This window comes from Lycorma delicatula, chromosome 5 (assembly GCF_047948215.1).
Source record: "Lycorma delicatula isolate Av1 chromosome 5, ASM4794821v1, whole genome shotgun sequence".
Lineage (NCBI taxonomy): Eukaryota > Metazoa > Arthropoda > Insecta > Hemiptera > Fulgoridae > Lycorma > Lycorma delicatula.
In genome coordinates, this window is record NC_134459.1 from 96,018,685 (window position 1) to 96,038,656 (window position 19,972).

At 30.3% G+C, this 19,972-nt stretch overlaps 1 protein-coding gene across 1 annotated transcript; it reads left to right on the top strand.

The window, feature by feature from the left end:
- Nucleotides 1-1,160: 1,160 nt before the first annotated feature.
- On the top strand, nucleotides 1,161-12,411 carry LOC142325712 (snake venom serine protease rhinocerase 5-like). The gene is made up of 6 exons (XM_075367742.1): nucleotides 1,161-1,203; nucleotides 3,318-3,436; nucleotides 3,734-3,822; nucleotides 5,187-5,391; nucleotides 8,843-8,989; nucleotides 12,250-12,411. The coding sequence occupies exons 1-6, from the start codon at nucleotides 1,161-1,163 to the stop codon at nucleotides 12,409-12,411; spliced, it is 765 nt and encodes a 254-aa protein (XP_075223857.1).
- The last annotated feature ends 7,561 nt before the right edge of the window (nucleotides 12,412-19,972 follow it).

The following is a 19,972-nucleotide window of genomic DNA, read 5'->3' on the forward strand; positions in this document are numbered from 1 at the left end:
GTGAAATGTTGATAAGCGTGTACCGTTTTCATTCGGTTAAAAATTGTCTGAATTCCCGAGGAAATGTGGGCAAGACGGGCACCCGCTGCCCAGAGGGGGCTTTCAGCTTATGGGTACTTGGGATTGTTTGTCTCATATTGCGTACCTATTATAGATACATCGTCTTTTCTTATTAGCCACTCTTTTTCTTATTGACTCCAAGTTTCCTCTTATGGCTACTGTAAATGTGGATCTCACTCTGTCAATTCAATGCATTGGATGATCGGACGTAGCGGATTGCATTTAAAATCGCAATTCGTTAATTATTACTTATGAAAACACTGAACACACGTACTTTCAGTACTCATAACAAAAAAACATAATAAAATTAAACCTATTACAGGTAATAGAATTCACGTTTTCAATTATTAAATAATAATTAACCTACAAACCCTAAAATAATTAATCTACCATTAACCATGTAACAGAGGTAAATACCATTGTGAAACCTAATCTGGTTCATCAAAATCCGGAAAATTGCTCACATGAAAACGATAAACTCCGTTATACCACTACTATTAGACAGCGGCTCGTTATCCGATAGATGTTCATTAAAAACTATCAATTCATATTTCATGAATTACATACGCCAATGTACTTTATAATTAATGAAACGGAAAAAGAAAAATATGGGTTTTTATTCAACGAATAATTTAATTATTTTTTGTATTCAGTTTACTGAATTCAAAATATCATTGTTTTAATCCCTCTTCAGTTTAATCAGTACCTTATCGACACTTCGTAAAAGCGGTCTTTAATCTGGTAATTATAATGTAGCATTGTTTTTTTTTTACAACGCAGGCTTATTTCGTTTTTAAATTGTTTAATTTGGAAGTGCAACACGATTTGATAATCATATTTGAATAAGCCTACTCATTCAGGAGAAAAATAATTTGTTCTCTCGGAAAACAACGGCTAAAGGATTATTTCTGTTTAAATTTTCTATTTTTATTTTATACACAACTTATTCGGTCCAAGGAGAGAACGTCTTACTACAATTTTTGTTTTCGACCTAGTTAACATCCATTAGATCCTAAAGATTTTGGTCAGAAAAATTTAATGAAAACCAAATATATAATCACCAAAAAAAAAAATGTTTTAAATTCGTATTTCAATAAACAATGGATATATACAAAAGGTTATCTGAAAAAGATGAAAATACAAGTAATTACGAAGTGAATCAAGATCGGAAATACCCAATAGAAGTAAATAAATTATCAGGTTTAGATAAAATTGAATTTTTTAATTTGTAGATAAACAACAGTTATACTAAATTAATAAATACTTAAAAAGTAAGTAGCGAAATAAATATAAAAACGTGAAAAAATATCTAACATAGAGGTGTAAATCAAGCTGACAGCAAAATGAAATCAGTAACTTTAAGCTTCGTCGTCGTGATATTAATCTGCTCAGGTAAGAAACCACAGTTTTCTAGACATTCAATAATTTTGACAAAATAAAACACCCTTTTTACCACCAACTAATTAACGGAAAAATACTAATAATATCAATTTAAATATATATAACTATATCAAAATAATATTACAGAACGACGAAACTAAGACATACTTCTACTTAAAAATTTACTAGTTAAGAATTGCATTTGTCGGTTCGTACAATCTGGAATGATGCCGAACTTATCTCGTTTATTTTTGTAACGCTGAGCTTCATTAAAATTATTACATTTTTAAAGCGGTTGAAATTAATGGAACGGACCTAAAATATATACAGAATGAGTATCCTGCAATAGAATGAATAATTATCCTCTCGACAATGTAGCTACTAATGATTTGATAACCCACTTCATGTTCGGTTACGTTCCTCCACTAACGTCTTCAGATAATAACGACTACACGAAGAAAATATCACAACAATTTATCAATTCCGTAGACCAGCAGGACCTGACAACAATAAATTAGTCAGCAACAGGTAAAACACAACTTTTCAAGTAAAGACACAAAAATGTTTTTAAAACGTTCCATGTAACAGTGTTATTATGCTGTTAATATACAAATCTAAACTGAAACTTCTTTTTAATGTAGTCACATATTAAGACCATAGCCCAAAAACGGTACTGAGTCCAAAAACGAGGAATCAATATAATGAACGGTATGCTAGATTCTATCCAATTTAATGATACGGTATTCAACGTATTTAATATTTAAATTCGTTTTAATTTTGAGCGGAAATTTTTTTTAATTTTCATATTTATAATTACAATTATCCCAATAAACCAGCTAACCGGGGAAATAGTCTATGTCCAGATAATTTTAATTTTATGTTATACAAGTTTACAGGGACTTATGAACAAATTCCATCAGAGAATAATTATGTAATATTTTTATTACCGGAGTTATATGACTGACTAACCTTTTTAATCTAATCCTTAGGTCTGGAAAGATGCCAAATAAGTGGAGACTCGGTAACTTGATATACCACTCTATAATAACAAGGGGAATATTGCTGAATGTGAGAACTCTAGAGCCATTAGGGTTTTTCTCCATACCTAGGAGGGTGGACCAGCTAATGCATTGCACACCCTGAAAGGTTTCCTTTGCTTCTAACCTACTGAGACCCCGCGGGACCCGGCTATGCCGTTCCCCGCGGGGGTCGTTCACCCAGTAGGCCGGGACTGGGTCTCGTTTATATGCCTGCCTCTAACCGTACCCCCTTCCTAGGGAGGGATCCAGCCGGGTCGCAGTCTCTTTTTTATTGCCCACGAACTCAGGGGGTCCCCGGTCAGTCATCAAGAATGGTTCACCTCAGCAAACCACCATCTCATGAGCACACTGCCTTTGTAAGACCCTCCAGGTTGCCCCGTTTCACTCAAGAGCCATTAAGTTAACCTCACATACCCTGAACATATGTCCATCCTAACCACAAGCCACAAACATTAATTGAAATAAAATAGTAAAGCACTCATAGGATTTGGGTAAATACGTTTACAAAAATCCTGCAATAAATGAAAAAAATATATATAACTGGTCATTGATCATAGAAAAATAATGAGTTTCATTCTGTCAAAGTCAAATTCACGATTAGTTAAAAATTTCCATGATAAATTTATTTAAATACAATTAATATTACTATTCTTATTTCCTTTCTATTTATACTACAAAATATAAAAAGTAGAAAGGAAATAATGATAAAATAATTAATATTAATTAATATTATTAATAATTAATTATAATTATTATAATAATAATAATTAGTAAAATAATAATAATTATACTATAAAATACGAAAAGGAATTTAAATTAATATGATTTCTTTTTCAGTATCTGGAGAAGTAAGAGACGAAACAAATGAAATAGCTTCGCAAATTCGATATAAATCTAAATTTTTAACTGGTATCATAGGTGGAAAAGAGGTGTCTATAACGAAACACCCGTATGTTGTAAGTTTTTTTTAATTTGATACATTACTGTTTTATTGAAAAATAAAAATTGAAAAAAAAAACAACTATTTTCTTTATATTTTATTCACACGTTTTTACATTTTATTCTATAATGAGCATATTTCATTAACAAGTAATAGCTATTAAATATTTTTCTTGTACATTGCTATAATAATTTCTAAATTAAGATAAAGCAATGCATGTGTTAAGTCAACCTTAAAATTATTATGTAATTACTAATCTTGTATGTAAAATAGTTAATTATTATATAATTATATTACTATTTTTATGTTGCAGTTAGCAGTACTAATTAATGATCGATTAAAGGGGGCAGCAGTTCTACTAAACAAAAACTGGGCTCTCACAACGGCTTTTAATGTGCTAAAGTAAGTGCTTTAAACTGACATGCTAATCAATTAATTTAAGAATATGCTCATTACAAAACGTACATTAAAAATACACAATGATTTCAATCATATGCTTTAGTTAAACAATTCACGCTCAGCGTGACAATTTCTCCGTAAAATGCTACGTAGTAGGAATTCAAAAATAATTATTATACCACTTAGGGCCTGAATGTACGCTCTTTTGTGTGCAGAATGAACGAGAGACGAGCGAGGCGAACAAGCGTGTGACGTAATACCAGTACTGAGCCAATGAAATGGGAGAAATTTAAAATTTAATTTATGTCTTTACTTACATACCTAAAAATAAGTTTGCTACGAGTCGGCCAATTATATAAGTAATGTCATTCAAGTGTAACTGAAAACATAAATGCCCAACACTAAATTCTGACGGTAGCTACCACTTCTATACATAAACTCTTTAAAGCAACATTTTTATACTGTCCCATTACGCGAAAACAAAACACTTTAAGGAATCGTTGTAACTAATTTATGAGTTTATTATTGATACTATAACATTTCGTGGGAATGAAATATCGCTCTTCAAAACTCTAATGGAAAAATACATAATGTGTAATCTGCCGACCTCGTGGAATTTTTTTTATACAAATTTCCCTACAATGTGTGATATTGTTAGCGATTAAAACGGTAATTTAAAAAAAATATATATAAATTTAATTAAAAGAAAACAAATCAAAAACAATAAAATTACTGAGATCAGGGTAACCTAATAATCAGTAAATTTCATACATTCGCAAACCATTTTAATTTAACAATTTAATTATCTATTTTCATAAAGCAAAAATCTAAAAAAAAGTTGAGTGTAACAACAAATGAATCTTCACGTCTGACAATAATGAATAAATCGCAGTTTAAAACTTCCAAACCAAAGTAGAAAAGTAAACTATCTTACATTATCAGTGCTTTCAGAATCAACGCACTATCAGTGCTTTCATTTTTTTTTTTTAATGTAAAAACTATAAAATTGCAGCAGTTTTTTCTTTACCGATCGAGATAATAAGATAAATTTCAGGAAAAAATTGTGGTAAAAAAAAGAAGAAATACAGAAATGTCTTCTCAAATCTGTATCGCAACACCGTTAGTAAAATCCATACACCAACAAATCATTTTAATTTAACAGAGTAAAAATCGTTTCAATAACATATGGGAGCGAACGCGTAAATCCGAATAATCCCACTGACCAAGTCATATCCATATCAGGTTAAGTTATTAATAAATTCTAAATACAGTAAATAATAAATTAATAAATACAGTTCATTTATTTTCACTTTCTTTTTGTGTTTAAATACAAGCACGACATCTGACGAAGTAACTTGATCAGCAAGCAATAACGCATTTTCCGGAGGTAAAACTACAACATCGAAGAAAATTGTAAGACATCCTGAATACGTAGGATTATGGAATGATGACTTGGCTTTAATAAAACTGGCAACACCAGCTATATTTAGTGAAAGCGTTAAATCTATATCTATTGCAGAATCACTACCAAACGAAGGAACAAACGCAGTGGTAATAGGATGGGGAGGAAAGGTACTATTGTTACTTACTTTATATTTTTGCTTTGAATTAGTTTAAGCTGTTTTATATAAATAAGCATTTCTTTTAGATTGTAATAACCTTGCTGCGAAGTTGTTTTAAAAAACCTATACTGTGAAAACTTTGTTCATTCCACTTAAATACTGGAAGTAGTTCATTTCTTTAGCGCAATCTTCATCCTTTTTCTTCGTGCGACTAGAAGTATTCAATTTTATATTGCATGTTACATTCGACAAACAGCAGTATTTAATAGTTTTTGATAATAGTTAATTGGCTTCAGTTACATTACGCGAAGACAGTATCTATCTAAATCCTCCAACGGCCAATTGTAGGTTAAACTATTATTCTCCTCCAAAAAAAATGAAACGGTCAAAAAAGAAATCCAGTGATTCATAACCTTTTTAGCTCCAAGACCGCCAAAAAGTTAAAAAAAGGACATATAATGAATATTTCCCGACCCCCTAACCACATCCCGATGAAATCTAATTAGCACACGAAAATGAACATCCATGTATGAAGTGTACAAAAATGAGCGATTTACAGGTTCCAACTTGATGGGTACATTCTCCTTGTAATACGGTGTGGTTGTACAATATTTGCTGCGAGAGCGTCATGTTTAATGCTGTAAAACGTCAATCTAGTTTCGAAAGCAAAGCATGCGTCTGGTGACTTTATTTAAGCATTTAAAAACATAGTTTCACTGAAAATAACCATAATGTAAGTTTTTCGGTTTTTTTTATTTAGTGTGCACTCACATGATGTAACTGTTCTTTTTTCAAGCAGATATAAAATGGATAAATTTATGAAAAAGAAAGTGAGCTATCTATCTGCAGCGAATAGATTGGTAAAAAGACAAGATTGTACAATGAACGTTATTTAAATTATGTTTTACCTCATTGGATGGAAAATCACAGTGCGTTGTTTTCTTTCAAGTCCTCTCCGATGAAAAAATATGAAGCCATAAAAATTACTTCGACACTTTGAAACTAAACATCCCGATCATAACAACAAACTCCAGGAATTTTTCGAAAATAAATTATATATTCCGAGAAATCAACAAGCTTCTATTTGTAAATTAAACCGTACTGGTAAAAGTACACGAACCATATTATCTCGTAGCATAGAGAATCCATGATGTCAAATCCCCCACACAATAGCAAAAAAAATATACTGCCTGCTACAGATGATACGGCTAGTGTTTTAATAGGTGTGGAAGAAGGAAACAAATCGAAATTTCCCGCTTTCTAACGACAAAATATTAAAGCGATTCGATGACATGGCTACCGATGTTAGCGATCAAAAAATTCAGCTACTGAGTTCAAGTGAATTTTTTAGTATTCAATTTGATGAATCAACAGATGGGGCAAACATTTTTCCGTTCTCACGTTTTGTGTGATATGATTGCGGAGGAGATCAATCAAAGAAAATATGTTGTTTTGCAAATCAATAAAAGGTCATGCAACAGAAAAATGTCTTTTTTTTATAAAGCTACTTAGAACTATAACATAGGTTGGACAAAATGTACTGCAGTATGTAGTAACGTTATAAAGGTGATAACAGGAAAGAACAGTGGATTTCTCAAACAATTAAAAAAAGCTCGTCTTTTACCAAGGAGGGAACTCCTTCGGTGTTTCCACTCACTTCATTATATTGACAAAAATTTAGAGGCAGAAGACACTATTTTTCACTAAAGTTCGGATAGGATGAAAATGCTATTGCGAGATTTAAAGATTCAGTCGGCAGAGTATGTCCCGGAAAATAAAATGATTTCTTGAATAGATTGGTATTGAATCCATATAATGAAAACGTTGTTACAGTCGCCAAGCTAACAGTTGAGATTCCCGACCAGCTCATCGAAATGTCTGCCGACAAAACGTTACGACTATAATTCACATCTGAAGATTTAGATAAGTTCTGGCTTGCCCGTAGTGAATATGGAAATTTACTCACAGAAGCAGTGAAAATATTAATCCCTTTCGCCACGTCCTACCTCCTTGAAAAGAGGTTTTCCTATGTTCAAAATCCAGTATACAACATGTTTAGTTATTGAAATTTAACACACATCCCGTTATCCAATCAAGCTGAAATTTTGCACACAGCTTTAATTCTGATGACAATATAATATAGGATATTTAATATCGTTCTAAATCCAATATGGCAAAAATTTTGAAAACATTTTTCTTTGTTTTCATACGGATAACAAATCATAAGTTTCGATAACTAACGGTTTGATGTGGTAGCGAAACATTTTGTTACGATAACAAAATGGATTTGTTACTATAACCCATCGTTACCGATTTGTTACTGTAAGTATCCGATTTTGTTACGACAAAAAACAGATTTATCGTAAGTAAATGAATTTTCTTACCATAATAAAATCATTTGTCATCCCGTTTTTTTGGTATTTTAACAAAATCAGTTTTCTTTTTGCGGGGACAGTAAAAATTCTCGTGGGAAAAAAATTAAATCACACAATATAAAACAAAAATAAACTGCAACGCAACGTAAAATTTTTTTACGAAGAAATAATCGTGCAATAACGCAGCGTTAGTAGAATTAGATAGAATGAGAAAAAATTAAAAACCATTTGCCATTTGAATGAAAATGAACAAAGGCGAGCGGGAGACTAAAAAGTAAAAAAATTAAAAAAATTAAAACAACGGTTTTCTTGTAAAACGAATATTCTCTATAAAGAAAATAAATTTCAGTGATTATGTGATAATCAAAATAATTTTCAATCTTTGAAAATAGAAAAACTATTTTGCGCTCATAAATAAATAAAATAAAACGGTGTGGGCAATAAAACGAATTATAATTTAAATATTTATACATTCATACTCAATCACTTCAAATGTTAGATTTTTTTTTTATAGAGAAATGTTTAAACGTCAACAACTCGCATATGACGTTAAAAGGCATCGTTATAAAGGTCACCAAAAATTTTAGATCCACCTGACATGTAGGCCGCTTCGCTAATTAAAATCTAGGCATGAGGCCTGAAGAACATATCAATTTTAAAACAGAAATAAATATTAAGGAAATCGGTCAAAAGATTTGTCAGCAACTTTGCAATCCAACAGACAGTATTCTTACAATCATCGACCTCTTTTCAAGGAATTCAATCTTCACTGCTTTTATTAAAGTATCAAAAATCCTTAATACAAAATAAATTAAATTCCTAGCAAAGGAGCAAAACAGTATAGACTGAAATCGGATACGTGGCATATTAATTTAATAGCAAATATTATATAATAGAAGGTATATCAGGAAGATTTTTTCAGTTGTACTAAACAGAAATCAATAAAAGAAAAAAAAATACTGTTGACTAAGCTCTTTAAAACCACCTACGGTTAAAAAAAATTGTAGCAAAGTAATTCTAATCTACTCGAACAGAAGATGTCTTAAAGCAATTTAACAAAAATGAAATTTTTTAATATTGTTTCAGGACTATTCATTCAGTACAAACGGAACACTGAGGGAAGCTGTTGTGCCTGTTAACCATTATGAAACGTGTAAATACAAGTATCAAGATATACCCGAATTCACACGCACCAGTTTCTGTACAGCGATAGACGATGTTGGACCTTGTACGGTAAGTGTATTTTTTTATTAATTATAATTCAAAATTTATTATTTGGCAAACCTTATTATATAATTAATAAAGAATGAATTTTTATCTAATTATTTTATGGTATTCCGGCTACATCAAAAAGTTTTCGCAATTCCGTCGTTAAGAAGCGTTACTTTTATCTCTTTACTGAAGTATCATATTTCCATTATAAAACAATTACAAACATCATTAGAAAGCTTACTTGACTAACAGATATTCTGTCTATTGAAATTGTTTATCGTACTATATTAAACATCATACATAATATAATAAAACTGAATAAAAAAGATGATTACTGGGGGAGTGACCAAATAAGGACACCTTTTATCGTCTCTTTTAAAGCATATTAGTATTAAATAAATTTATATCGAAATTATACATTTTTTTTTTTTTAAGCTGAGAGCCCCGAAATAAGGAGAAATTTTTCCTGATGTTTATCCATACAAATATAACTTTTAGGAATTGGTAATTCGGAGTTGAAAATATAAAGAAGCCCCAAAGTGGCCATATAATTAAAAAAAAATCGATCAAAAACAGTGAAAAATTAATAAGATACAGCCGTAACTTTAAATAGATTCAAATGTGATTGTTTAGGAAGGGCTGAAATTTTTTTTTTTTGTAAATATACTATATATTTGGGTATAATCAAATCAACTTCACATTTTAAACGAAAAAGATTTTATACAGTGAATTTTTAATCTTTAAGAAAACCATACAACGATTTTTCGTTATCACAGACTACGGAAATGGAATGGAATAAAACTACGTATATTTAGTCATTTAAAGGCCTATTTATATAAAAAATATTCACATGAAAATCTATTAACTTCTATTCTGAAGCAAGATACAGCTAAAAAGTCTGCTATGAACAACACATGACTTCCTTGTACGCTTATTAAATTATATTTACACTTTTTTTTTTTTTTAAATGAAATGTACATAAAATTTTATTTCATTAAAAACTTCTAGTTTTTCCATTTTTTATTTTTATTTTTATTATTGAATTATTATTCATTGTAATTTTTTTTTTACAATTAGCGGTTAATAATCATTAATAAATCAATATATTTAAATTAAAGAAAAGGGGATGAAGTCTTGATTCGAACCGATGTGCCTTCCCCTAAGATCCAAATATTTCATTAATTAAAGTTTTGTTTGGTTATAACACTGGAACCAAGTACCACCATGAAAATAAGTACCACTAAAATAAGTACTACTAAAATAAGTACCAATATCGTTGTAAAGCTCGGAATGAGGGCAGTAAAGAAGAAGTACAAAAGCCAGATTTTTTTTGGATTTTGGGCTTTTTTTTGGACACTTTTGGTTCACTCGATTGCAATCAAAAGGTGAGGTGCACACAACTAGGTATTACTACAGTCCTAACCATAATTTCAACAGCCTACGGCTAATCGTTTTTGAGTTAAGCGGGGTACATACGTATGTACAGATGTCAAGCCGAAACTAGTCAAATTGGATTCAGGGATGGTCAAAATGGATATTTCCCGAAATTTTTCGCGATATCACAACACTTCCTTTACTTCGTACAAGAAAGTAAAAAGGGAAAAATTCAAGTAATGTTTGGGAAGCGAGTGAATATTAAAAAAAGAAATTAGGCCAATTTGTTATCCTGACAAAAAGGATTTCAACTTTAGTAAGAAAAACTGTTTTGATAAAATGCTCCAAAAAATCTACATTTTATTTTGAACAATACACCCCGCCCCTTTTTCCAATTTTTGTAAAAATTTAATCAAATAAATCTCTCTGAGGACACAGTCTTCCTACCAACTTTGAAGAACATTGGTTTACGGTCTTAATACGCTTCATGTATATGTATGTTGGCCTGCATGGTTGTACATAAAAAATCCCTTACAAAAAGTTAGAGATAAACGTTAAAAGTTATTAATTTTTGCGATTTTAACTAAAGGAATTCTTTTTTTGCTAAAAATTTGTTTTCTAGAAAGTCCCCTTGCGACACAATTTAAAAAAAAAATGATTTTTTGAAAATGATTACTACACTTTCCCTTTAGTATCGCTACACTAAGCGGGAAAGCAAAAGATATGACTTCAAAATTTTTAAACAATTAAAAATTGCTGAAAAATGGGATTGTAACGTAACAAATTTTTTTAAACACTTTTCTTTTTCATAAAAAGATATTTTAATTGATATATCATGGATACTAATCCTTGATAACTATCACAAAATGTAAGTAGGGATTTAAAGGTAACGTCACAAAATTTAAAGAATCTTTATTTATCATGTAGACCATAATACAGTTTTACTCTTTTTAAATTAGTTCTTTAATATTTTGATTATATACACCCGAACTAAGATGAAAAAAATAAACCGTCTAATCTTTATGATACTTTTCTCTATTAGTAAATATCTGCATAAAAAGTTATGCTGTTTATTACAGTCATTCCAAACAAAAGATTTCATAAAATAGGTTATATAGCTATATAAAAAATTAAAGCGTTATCTGATTTACAATATTTTATTAAGAACTCCGTCGAATAGGGAGAGATACACTACTTTAATTTTTTAGAAAATCACAAGAGAAAAGTTTTTCGATTCCTTTCAGTGTGTATAAATTTTCGACGTCTATAATTTCAAAAAAGAAAAAAAAATTAACTACGTAGATGGTAATTTAGGTTAAAAAATGTCAATCTTTTATTCTTATAAATTTTGAAATTCTGATAATTATTTCGGTAAAAACGTACGTTTAAAATTTGATTTTGGAGTAATCGGATGGAAACAATTTTTTGACAAGTTAAATACATTCACAATAGATGCAAAAAATTCTGATAATGTTGGCTATCATAATTTTTTTTAATTTAAATTACATTTAACAAGAATCACGGAAATATTTTGTGATTTTTATCTAAATTCTGATGACGGCTTGCGTGAAAAAATGAGTCGAGTGATCAACAGATATATTAGGATACCATATTTTACCCAACACAGTAACACATGCTTAGTAACATGCACAATTGAAACCAATTAGATAAATGTATTTTTAGTATAAGTTACCTTTATTACGAGGCGACTATAATTTTAATATACAAGAAAAAGTATTCCATCAATAGTGGTGCAAAAAAAAATATTGCCAAATAAAAAAAATAAGTTAGTTATTCAAGTCCACATCTAAGTTGCGTGAAGCATTGTGTTGTAAATATCAGACTATCTGTCTATAAATGTAAACAATAAATTGATAATAAAATAAAGTAAATTATTTTTTTTTCAGCATGATCTTGGTGATCCGTTGGTTTTTAACAAGACAGTAATTGGAATCTTCTCTGGTACTTTTGACTGCGGAAGTACAAAGCGTCCAGCAGTCTACGCTGACGTAACGAAGTACAATGAATGGATAAATAGTGTTATCAAATTAAAAACTAACAAACTATAATTAAAATGTTTAAAAGAAATTCATCTTTTACATGCAACATTTAAGAATTTTTTTTTGTGATTGCACCAATAAAAAAATAATAAAAAAGATTTTATTAATAAAAACCTATGATATCAGTATTTGGAAATTGAAATACACAAACTACAAAAACATAGAAGGCCACTTGAAGTCTTTTTAGCTTCTTAAAAATATGGAATTTCTGTCCATAGCAGTATACAAGTTTTTAAAAACACCAGAAAAATTTTTCAGTCATTTTTGCGACCGTTTTCAGTAGCTCCATAAGAGTGTGTGTCGAAAGGATATGGATTGTTAACGCTAGCCTTCCCGTGTGAAAGGCTGAAAATTTCCTTCAGGTTCCGGATCAAGAAATCAGCACTTCATATCCGTGGACTACCAAATAATATCGGTAAAATGTTAGTAAAAATCAATCTGTGGTCGATCATTGTTTTAATGCGTAGCATTGTATATATGGTGTGGCCAACATCATAAGCTCCGCACGATTTAGTCTAAGATTTATTTCACGACCTTCCTAAGGTCGTGAACCTTTAATTAACACACTTAATTCCTCCTTACACCTGATTCACATAAACTCTTAATGGAAAATAAGTAAAAAATTAAATAAGTTAATAAATTGAGAACATTAATTAATATCAATAAACGGAGAAAAAAAACATAATTATAATTAGTTCGATCGCTAATTATAGATATGAAACCAGCCTATTTTCAAATTACCAAAAACTGTAATTTAGAGAAAATAATTGTTTTATAAAAATAAAAAATAAAAAAAGTTTCGAATCAATCGGAACCTCTTCTTGGTAACTTGATCTCGTTAATGCCTGATGTACGTCTAAGTATACAAATCATTCACAAGGTCTTTTAAAGAGATTTTTGTCATTGTTATTGTTCTCAAAACCCCAAAACACACACATATTTATATTAATTACAATGTGAGAATTTCTTTAACAAAAGTGAAGCACTTTACACTTTCAAACACATTTTCTTCAATCACTTTATGTTGTTCAACGGTGTTCAAAATATACGCAAGATTTTATTACAATTTTAATGTCGAATGATCGGTTTTCCAGAAACTTTAAAAAATATAAAGAAATTACTTTAAATACTTCCACAAATTCTCTGGGGAAGTGTTGTACATATGAACAATAATATAAACTAAAATAATAATCATAATAAAACAGACTTCCAATAAATGAAGAAAGATTTTCAACTTCTTTTAAAATTTTAAATGTAAAATCAATTTGTTTCTAGAGGTAAGAAAGGATCTCTAAGAAATCGGAATAAGAAAAGAAGAAATTTTAGTCGGTGAAATATTCAAGAAAAAAATACACGACTTTAAAAGATTTATTAAATTACACGAGCTCAAAACGGAAGACAAAACAGGAGAATTACAGAACACACCACACAGAAACATTAAAAAAAAATTAAGATTGAGAGACGGCAGAAGATTAAAAGAAAAACAAAGTTTGTTCACACGGTCCAGAGACAGCCAATTCAAAAAAAAACTTCAAAAACGCTACCCGTATGATAAAAAAATTCCTTTCGGCACGCCGGAAGACGGAGGTAGATTTAACCGTTGCTAAGTAGGGGATAAAAACCCACCGGATTGGTCTAGTGGTGAACGCGTCTTCCCAAATCAGCTGATTTGGAAGTCGAGAGTTCCAGCGTTCAAGTCCTAGTAAAGCCAGTTATTTTTACACGGATTTGAATACTAGATCGTGGATACCGGTGTTCTTTGGTGGTTGGGTTTTCAATTAACCACACATCTCAGGAATTGTCGAACTGAGAATGTACAAGACTACACTTCATTTACACTCATACATATCATCCTCATTCATCCTCTGAAGAATTATCTAAACGGTAGTTACCGGAGGCTAAACAGGAAAGAAAGAAAGAAGTAAGGGATAAAAAAAATGTTCACTAAAGTTAACAAAAACTTAAACTTTCCTCAATACGACAATGAATGCATGTGAAAAAAGTTTCACATGTTTAGCATACAAGCCCGGCAACAAGCTTAAAATTCCGGCAACATTTTGGTCATCCCTTACCGTAAGGGCTGATCATATCAAAAATTGTTTCAAAGGTTTTAGGTAATATTTAGAGGACTAACGACCACTTTAAACCGATTCGATACTGTGCCTATTAAGAGAGGTATGATTCTTTTTTGTTTTTGAAACCCCATTTTTTCAACCCCCTGGGCCAATGGTTGGCGATATAAACGAAATTTACTTAGATAAATTTAGGGCCCTTACCCAAAGAATAGTAGGAACTTTAAACGAATTCGATATTTTACTTAATAAGAAGTTATAGCAATATTATGTTTTCGTAAAAGCCCCACATGGTCCGATTCTGGCCGTTAACGAACTCGGCCGAGATTTTTGAAAGTGACTGGCACAAAATTACGGCAGTTACCGTGTCCATAAGAACGTGAAATATGTGTGTATATATATATATATGTATATATAAAACCTCTTGAGCTGACGGTGGTTTTGGTGTCTGGGGGATGTGAAACGCGAAGATATGTCGATATCTTCCGGAAGTCGAATCATGGTACCCATTACAGTAGGTAGCTTTCTTATGAAATCCTAAATGTGCTTTAATATCGTCTTTACCGATGAGTTTTGAAGTTATGTAAAAAGTTGTTACGTAACGGTAAAAGTTAGTTACCGATTGTCGTCTTTTTCTGTTAAGTCATAAATTAATTTTTTCTCAAATTTCCATCTAGAGAACTTAAACAAAACTAAAGTACGTAAGTTAACGACTTTTAAAATTTACTCAAGTTTATGTGTGAATAAATCACAAAAACCTTTTTAAATGTGCCAATTTTAATCGATTAACTTATCTTTTCTCATTGTTCATGCTAAATAAGAGCCAACAGTTTTCCTATTATCAGCCATTGTCAAGTAGCAGCATCTTTAATCAGAAATGTTTATTTTTAAAAACAAGAAAACTCGTTTTTTTTTTCTTTTTTATTAGGTATGTAAGAAAACACAAACAAAATTAAGAAAAATAATAACATAAAATAAAACATAATGCAATAAATTTTTAATTTTTGTTTCGATTAACTTCTGAAATTGTTACTTATATATACAAGTTATAGGATATACTTATAGAATACTACCTTAAACTACCATAATATAACAGATAAAAAATTAATATTGAAAAGATTTATCAATAACATTCGTCAGGTAACAAATAACTTTTAATAACTGAAATAGGGTTAGACGTACAAATGACGGAAAAGTTCAGAAATATCGCTTCCAACTTTTTTTTAATGCACCAAAATGGAAAAAAATAACAAATAAAATTAAAAAAATATGTGTACCTATTTTCCAGAAACAGCGGACCGTTCACATAAAACTTCTGCGAAAAGATATAGCCTCATATCAACTAATAAAGTGATGTAACGGCTTTTGAACAACTCAGAACATCAATTATAAAATTTAGATGCGAAACGACCAATACATACCACCTATAAAATATAAGATTCCGACAAATGTCAGAGATACGACAGATGAATTATATACAATAAACTTTAATTACCATACCTATGCCTGTCGGTAAACAAGATAAAATAAATAAAGTAATTATTTATTTTATCAATAGAGTTAGTAATACCAGTAATATATGAATGCAGAAGAATAGGAAACGAGTCTCTCAGGCAAAACGCCCATTTTAATTTTTAAAAAAACTAAAGAAAAAAAAACAGAAACATTATCAGCATTGTTGGGATAACTAAACGAAAACACTTCCGAACGAATAACAAAATAATATATGTTTTTTTTTGTAAACCTTTTCATTAAATATATGAAATTAATTAAACTTTTATAACATAAAACTATTTTTTTAACGAATCAGACACATTCAAAAAAAAATACAACAGCTGAAACAAGAATGGGTTTTACTAACTTCCATGAAAAATTCAATAACTCATAATATTCAACATAAACCACTTTTTCACAACAAACAAATACAGTTATTTAAAAAATTTAAATACCCAAAACCCTGCTTTTATAGGATAAAATATATCTCTTAAGTCTAAAACTGAGATCACCGCAACCAAAGGCACCATTGGGTGGAACTCAAAAATTTTAAATGGAAAAGACAGGGTTCCGGCATCACTTTAATGTGTATTGAAAAGCAAAAATGTTAACGTAAAAAAAAGGCGTGCTACAAACTAAATCAATAACAGCGAAATAAAAATAAGAAATTAGGAAATGTTTCTACCTCAAAACGATCTATTTTTCGATATAAGATCACAATTAATTAGTTACTACATAATTTTTACTTCCGACATTTCTAATTATTCTTTTCTGCATTTTAATAATTTCGAATTCATCTGAACTTGACTTGACTTTTTTTCAAATCCCAACCGAAACCAGTCGGGGGTTATTCTACTCAAAACGATCCAGTTATATTTTTCATAAAATGAGAAGAACAAAGATAATATTTCCTCTATCACTACTGCTAAATTTTTGTTATTGCTTTCGACAAGTTAGGATGGAAAATTTATAATAAAATGTCCAAGTTCCAATTAATCAGGCCGTATCCACATTACTCAGCGACTGCCCTGAAAAAATAAGTTCGCTTCCGCTCATCAACAAAACGACCCGACTACTTGGTGAATTCCCATATCATAATAAGTTTGAAGTTTTAATGTTTAATATTAAAGTACAGAAAATACTTTTTCTTACGCGCGTTCATCCACAATAAAGTTAGTTATTCTCTGATAAAGTAGGAAAGCAAAAAACAAAATATAACTATGGCCAAGATATTACTAGACTTTGCTTTCTTTTCCTAACGAAAGTCTTCTATTGGGTTTCCTGATCCCTACTATTATATCTGTAAATACTACCAAAATTCATTAATCATTTTTAAAAACTTCCTTTGAATCCCATTATACTGGTCCGAAAGTTAACGAAAATATGCGCAGAAACATACGTCTATACAAATTCAGAATACCACAGCTACCACACAAATCTGGATATTCTTCGTAAACTACATTCAATAGTAATTTTTCGGAAAGGAATCTCAGTACCTCAAAAAAAAACTGGATAAATAACAATGTAAAACAATAAACCACTTTTTTTGACTTGAAGAAAATTTGACAAGATTTTTCAAGTTAAAAATTTCTCGATGCGTTTTTAATTATTTAAAATGAAAAGGAAAAACATGATGTTTCCTTTAAAAAAAACCACAAAGTTAAGATACTAATTAATAGCATAGCATAGCATATGCTATTATAGTATATATATTTACTATAATTAATTACTTATAGTTTACAAATCACCAGATACGCACATGTATAAAGTAAGATTGGCCTCACCTTTAAGTCAAGTGTTAAAAATCGTTTCTCACTTAAGGCTTTTTCGAATCCACCATATCCATCATCAGTTGATAAGATACTACAAACAAAACATTAAATAAAGTGAATTTCGTTGATTGTAGTATCTTAACAATTGATGATGGATCTGATAGATCCGAAAAGCCCTAATTGAGTGAGAAACAGTTTTTAACACTTGATTCAAAGGCGAGATCAATCTTATTTTATATATGTATGCATCTGGTGATTGGTACACTATAAATAATTAATTATAATTTAACACACAAGACAACATATTTAAAGAATTAATATACATAAATAATTTTTTTTTACGAAATAAAATGACAATTTTCATTACTAAAAATGTAAAAAATTAATTGCTTTTGAAAATGAAACATTATTCGACTTACCACAAAAACTTATTAAATTACATTAAAAAAATAAAAAATACAGTATAGATTTTACATGAGATTTGATGAAATAGAATAAATCAAAATAAAGTTTTATGATTAACAAATAAAAAAGGGAAAAGCTATTCACCTCAATGGTACAAACACCTAAAACGCTTAATTGATAAAACGAATAAGAAATTTGGAGGATTGTAAATGTCAATTTTCTCAAAATTATTATTTTAGTCCCGTTAAACAATTTGCCGTAATTTCCAGGAGAAACCAAAAACGAAATAACCTTTTCACGGATCATTCGGTACGATATTATTTAATTACATTTTTTCTTTTTATTTTGCATAATGCTCGTACACTAGTAAGCTGAAGGAATGAAAAAAGGTCCTTTAACTCCATAGCAGCTTTTAAAAATAACGAAAAGTGAATCCCTCAAGTTGAGTTCTGTCTGAGAGGTTTACAATTTAGTCGGATATTTCCAACCGATTCAAAACACCGGGGATGGGTACAATTGTTCCTTAAGGAAATGTGCATGTGTTCGTTCTCCAAGTTCTCTTAAATCTGTCAGCAGAAAAATTTAGATTTCAGCACACGTGAAATGCTGAATCATCATGTACTGTTTTCAATCGGTTAATAATGTTCCAGATTCCCGAGAAAATGTGGGCAAGATGGACGTCCGCTACCCGGATGGACGTCCGCTGTGAGATTGTTCGTCTCGTATTGCGTGCGTACTATAGGTACATCGTCTTTTCTCACCACCCACTCTTTTTCTTATTATTGACTAGTTTTCCCGTTATGGCTATTGTAAATGTAGATTTCACTTTGCCAATTCCATGCAGTGGATGATCGGACGTAACGGATTGCATTTTAAATCCCAATTCATTAGTTACGTATGAAAATAGTGAACACACGTATTTTTATTACTCAACAACCTTAAATACAACAATTGATTCTGTATACAGCGAATATAATTCACGTGTTTAATTATTAAATTATGAACGTTGACCGATTTTTCAGGCAGCGAGATGAAATTGACGATAGTTATACAACCAACCCTTTTATTACGATCTGTACATACTAATATATTAATAAATCAGGTCCGAAATGAAAAGATAAATTACATTAAAAAAAAGAAAAGAAAAGGAGCTGCTGCAGTAATTGCCTGGATGGATCAAGCAAAACCGAGATAAAACCTCGATCAGAATAACATCACAAAATACACTGTTAATTATAAAACAAAAAATAAATGTGGTTATATTCTACAATAATTATTTAAAATATAACAATAATTGGACAATCACTGTGCGATATTAGCAATGATTAGACATTCATAAATATAAACACAAGGATAAGATAACGTTTGTAATTTAGTAGATATCAGTCGTCTACATGATTCATACTAACGGCGCCAAACAATGATCTGAAAGCCCATTTTTATACCTTGAAAACTCGCTTTGTCTTCAACATACATCCGCAAAAAAAAGGAAAATCATAACCTACAATTGATATAGTCGAGGTAAATCCCATTTGTAAAACCTTATCTGCTTCTACAAAATCCGGAAATCTGTATTAATAAAAAATTATAAATTCCGTTATACTAAGACAGCGGCTCGTTAGCCGATAGATTTTCATTAAAAACTGTCAATTTATATTTTATGAATGCATATGTCGATGTACTTTATAATTAAATGGACGAGTGAGTTGACTTCACAAAAAGTGCGGGAAATTGAACATGGTAATGCTTTGTGGCAGGCCAGGTTGGATGAAACAGTGAGTGGGTGTTATACGGATGATCTCTTTCCAGATGCTGGTTTGCGAAGCG

Bases quoted from the DNA above. Each gene is read 5' to 3' on its own strand.
- LOC142325712 (XM_075367742.1), top strand. From the start codon at position 1,161: ATGGATATATACAAAAGGTTATCTGAAAAAGATGAAAATACAA. The intron at 3,437-3,733 runs GTAAGTTTTTTT...TTTATGTTGCAG, and splicing joins TAACGAAACACCCGTATGTT to TTAGCAGTACTAATTAATGA. The intron at 3,823-5,186 runs GTAAGTGCTTTA...TTGATCAGCAAG, and splicing joins ACGGCTTTTAATGTGCTAAA to CAATAACGCATTTTCCGGAG.